Source organism: Sprattus sprattus, assembly GCF_963457725.1.
Source record: "Sprattus sprattus genome assembly, chromosome: 20".
Lineage (NCBI taxonomy): Eukaryota > Metazoa > Chordata > Actinopteri > Clupeiformes > Clupeidae > Sprattus > Sprattus sprattus.
In genome coordinates, this window is record NC_137918.1 from 11,513,565 (window position 1) to 11,518,564 (window position 5,000).

The 5,000-nt window shown below is 45.1% G+C and overlaps 1 protein-coding gene across 1 annotated transcript in view; it reads right to left on the reverse strand.

Moving 5' to 3' along the window:
• Positions 1-215: 215 nt before the first annotated feature.
• The window catches only part of ccn2b (cellular communication network factor 2b), a 5,189-nt gene continuing 404 nt past the window's right edge, over positions 216-5,000 (reverse strand). The window contains exons 2-5 of the mRNA XM_080858689.1: positions 4,046-4,262; positions 2,619-2,870; positions 2,062-2,273; positions 216-1,686 (exon numbers count right to left, since the gene is read on the reverse strand). Of these exons, the coding sequence (XP_080714815.1) occupies positions 1,381-1,686; positions 2,062-2,273; positions 2,619-2,870; positions 4,046-4,262 (987 nt within the window). The 3' untranslated portion in view covers positions 216-1,380. The remainder of the gene's footprint in view (positions 1,687-2,061; positions 2,274-2,618; positions 2,871-4,045; positions 4,263-5,000) is intronic.

The window sequence follows — 5,000 nt, forward strand, 5'->3', positions numbered from 1 at the left end:
GCATCAACCTTGTGTACCTCCCCAGGTATGGGGTCATTGTGATGAATGACTGTAAATGTAGTGCTCAATGATACAGCTGTAGTCAGCACATAGCAACTCTGCACAATCAGTTCTAGAACAGCAGTGGTGTTCCAGGGTGTTGCTGACCACACCCCTTTGAAACATCTCTAAATAGACACATAGAGAAGATAAGGCAGTGGTGGCGGACACAGATATATGTATAAAAATATATTTTCTTTATTGGAAAACAAAAAGTGCAACGGACAGGATCTCACTTGTATCTTTTGCCAGGCGGGTTACAGTGAAACACAGAACAATACAGTACAGATACATCCAACTACAAGAGAGCATGTTAAACAGATACATAAATTAGTACAAAACTGTACACAGTCTTCTTACAGTATTTACACAAAATTCAAATTGTATTGTCGAATTTGATCACTCTTTTAAATACATGCTACACTTAATTTTTTGTTCATCCAAACTACGTTAAAATCGTACTGGGGTTATCATCCTCCAAATGGAATTTGGGGGTCTTAGTAGGTACTTTTGTACCCCGTTGCCGAGGGAGTTACGAATTTCTGACACAAGTCACGTCAGGTCCCTTAAATACAATAACACTTAAATGTCTTAAAGTCATGAGACCCCATGAACAAGGTTGAGATGAACGGAATCTGTGGTCAATCAGCAATCAATCCTCAGAGACTGAAGACACTCCTACATAACAGAGGTGGGAAAACCATATAATAATAAAGAATTAAATAATAATACTTATAACTGGGAAAAATAGGTAGGCATTTGCTTAAAGCATTTTTGTCAGTTCCCAAGAACCTGTGTTTTAATACTGAGAAACGGTTATCAGGGAACACACACACAAACCCACCAACACACACACACACACACACACACACACACACACACACACCTTGTGTCTACTCCCCTCAGTGCGAAAGGTCGACTGAACGACATCGGTTCAGGCGACCTCAGAGCTGCACATTAAAAACGACGCAAAATACAACAACAATAATAATAATAATAACCACAAGCTAATTGTCCACGAGCTAATACTTCACACGTTTTCATTTTCTCACACTAACACGTAGAGTTTTTTTGTCCTATACTCCTATATTGGGTGGGATCAAGGAAGCTGGAGTTCCAGAAGAGCTGAAGAGCTGCCAATGTAGTGTGTGTATGTGTGTTACAGACAAAACCTGCACATATGACTGTGTGTGTGTGTGTGTGTGTGTGTGTGTGTGTGTGTGTGTGTGTGTGTGTGTGTGTGTGTGTGTGTGTGTGTGTGTGTGTGTGTGTGTGTGTGTGTGAATGTGTGCGCATATCAGCCATGTTGTGTAAAGTGGCAGCGATTCCTGTCCCGCCACCTCACATGTCATTCTCATAGTCGCCGGCCATGTGTCTGGTGTGTGTCGACAGGAAGATGTCGTTCTCGCGCGGGCAGTCGTGGTGGCACATGCAGGTCTTGATGAACATCATATTGCGCTGGAAGCTGTCTCCCTCGGGGCAGCGGAACTCCACCTCCACCGTGGCGGTGGTTTGGGGCACGCAACAGCGGCCATCTGTGCACGTGCCACAGAACTTGGGTCGGTACGCGCGCACGCTACGGCAACCCGACAGCTCGAAGCGCATGCCACGAGCGCTCCGTGGGGTCCGGATACACTTCTTCCCCTTCTGTGGACACAGACACAGGTCAGAAGGTCAGAGGTCAGCAAGGTTCAGTACAGTGGAACTGTGCACTAAGTCTGAGTATATCAAAAACAGATATACAGTATGTCTTATTTACCATTTACCCCATTTAACATTTCCATGTTCACACCACACTAGTAATCTGATTAGATATAATTATCACTCAACAGCCCCATCAGGGCCAATCATGTAAAAACGTATGTTTCAATTCAAGTGTTGACGATTTTGATATCTTTTGTTGAAGATACTTTGCCTCCTCAGCGAGATGTTTGGATTAAAGCTATCAGTTAAATGTACGCGGTTTAACTGGCATGCAATCTCATGATCCTCTCTGCCCCCCCATACCCCCTCTGCGCCCACCTTGATGCCCTTCTCCTGGTCGGTGTGGCACGGGCGGATCATGCACACGCGGGTCTGCCTCTCCAGGTGGCAGCGCTCGTTGTCGTTGGTGACGCGCGAGGACACGCCCATGCCGCAGGTGGCCGAGCACTCGCTCCACTCCGTGGTCTGGACGAGGCAGTTGTCCCGTGGGCTCTCTGGCTTGGGCCCCTGGGCAGACACCTCTCTGAAGACTGGAAGGGCCACACAGTGATGGGATTACTCACTAGTTTATATGGGCGTGCTTGGAACATGATTTAGAAGCACTTGTTTTAGCTGTCAAATGTTGTTACAAAATATGAAATCCTTTTAGAACTTCAGACATGAGGCTCTTTGAACACAATGGACGGTTGTTGGAATGTGTATGCATCCTATGCATGCAATGCAAAATTTCAAAAAAAGATACACATTAAGTGATAAAAACTACAACAATCTAAGCAATAGAATCTACATAATAATAATGAACATTTAATGCAGCATTTCTGGATGGAGAGCAGCAGGCAGGAGGAGAGCATGGGGGGGATGGGGAACCTTCTCACCTGCCATGGCGGACTCGAAGGTCTCCTCCTGGGGCGTCTCGTCGCAGACCCACTCCTCACAGCACTGCCCGGGGATCTGGATGCGTCGGGGGTAAGGGCAGTCGGGCGAGGGCAGCCGCACGTCGCTGGCGCAGGTGGGCACGCAGCCGATCTCGCCGTTCATGCACACACAGTGGTGTTTGCAGCTGGGCTGGAAGGTCTCGCCACTGCGGTATATCACACCGCCCAGGTCACAAGTCTGGCCCTCCTGAGCTGCAACATCAGAGAGAGCACTTTAAAGAGACGGATAGGAACGTCGGGGAGAGGATAGGATAGGATAGGATAGGATAGGATAGGACAGGACAGGATAGGACAGGACAGGATAGGATAGGATAGGATAGGACAGGACAGGACAGGATAGGATAGGATAGGATAGGATAGGATAGGATAGGATAGGACAGGAGAGGATAGGATAGGATAGGATAGGATGAGACATGTAAGGATAAGATAGGAGAGGATAGGATAGGATAGGATAGGATAGGATAGGATAGGATAGGATAGGATAGGATAGGATAGACGAGGATAGGATAGGATTGGATAGGATAAGACAGGTTAGGATAAGATAGGAGAGGATAGGAGGATGAAACGGGTTAGGTTAGGATAGGAAACACCCACTAACTGTGATCTGGTCAAAAGCTGAAAACAAGACTGCATTAACCGAAAATGTAAAGCATAACATTGACAGAAACAGCACCCCCTGTGGACATCATTTGACATGCATCCAATGAGTGTAGTAGTGATGCAGGGTGTGAAAATTCAATCTCTTCATCAAAAGATAAAGACTACTGAATTGCTAGATTTTTGCGTTGGTTATTATTCACCTGGTGGCGCCACTCCAAAAATGAATCGTTATGAACTAAGTAAAACGCCTCTTAAACCAAACCAGAACTGTTTTCAAGCTATTACCCAAGCTATTATCCATATAGTGCTTTACACCTACCCTACTTCAGGGGGCGTCAGATTGATGCCCATGATTAAAGGATAGGCAAATAAAGAAAAGAAAGAAAAGAAAGGAGCGGTAAGGAAAAGGAAAAGAAGGAATTTTAGAGGTGATGGGTGTATTCACTGTCAGCGCCCTCTCCCTTACACTGCTGGGTGTGTACTTGCTCTACAAAACCTGCTTTTCGTTAACAAAATGATGCCAATAAGTAACCCAAGTAAAATACTGTTCCTCCTATTGCAAGATGCGCAGCGGGTGGGGCGCTGGACGATATTCAAGGTGAAATATTTTCATGAGCCATTACTCTAGTTGACTCCCTCCTGAGCCCGCATTATATTGAATACAGTCTGGCTTATGAATGCAATAAAGTTATGTTGTACATAACAGTTCTGTCTCCCATGTTGGGTGATGTAATGGTAATGCAGTCTTTTTGCAGGCACTCACTCACCCATGCAGATGCCAGTTTCGGAGTCACTCAGGAGGTTGTAGTTGCAGTAGAGTTCTTTGTGGTGGTCACAGGGGTCCAGGAGTGAGCAGGGTTCCCCTCCCTGGCGGGCACACACCTTACAGCACCCACAGCCGTCCAGAACCAGGCTGGTACCGACGGAACACACTGGAGGCTCGACCGGGCAGTCACAGGGCTGAGAGCAGTCCTCAGCAGAAACCTGACGAAGAACAAACACCATATATGCTTAAGTATAATAAATATGAAAAGAATGTGTTTATGTGTGTGTATGTGTCGTTTAGGTTTTTAAGATACTTTTTTTTCAGAAACCTGACGAAGAACAAAAAACATATATGCTTAAGTATAATAAATATGAAAAGAGTGTGTGTATGTGTCGTTTAGGTTTTTAAGATACTTTTTTTCATTCTATCATGAGGACAACATTCCAGTGAGAGTGTAACGGAGCGATAAGTCTGCATTACCGCAAGCAACCGCAGCGTGGAGACACTGCGCTACGTAAGTAGGCTACGGGCTGTTCCTGCAGACCGAGCATGTAAACATTTTAAAGTTTGTGGCATGCTGACAGAACTCAGTGCACACGTTTATTATGTGTTGCTCGCTTGAACATTCCCTCATGTAAACCACCGAAACCACCTCAACATCCTCAGACAAGACAAATTCAAATAGGCTTCATCTAAATGTACATTTTCTCAGACGAATACCTACAACGATACAGGAATAGCCTATGTATGTCATAAAAATATTTGAACAAGACTAAGACCATCTTGATGTCACTAACGAAAAATAGGCTACAGCTTTTTCACGAGAACAAGGTGTACTTTTTAAAGTGGTAGATCAAAATAAACGAAGCATCCTGTGAGCATCAAGCTTAGTTACTGAGCCGAAAACATACTAACCACTCCTCCCGTAGTATACTATTTTGTTCTGCTATACTTAC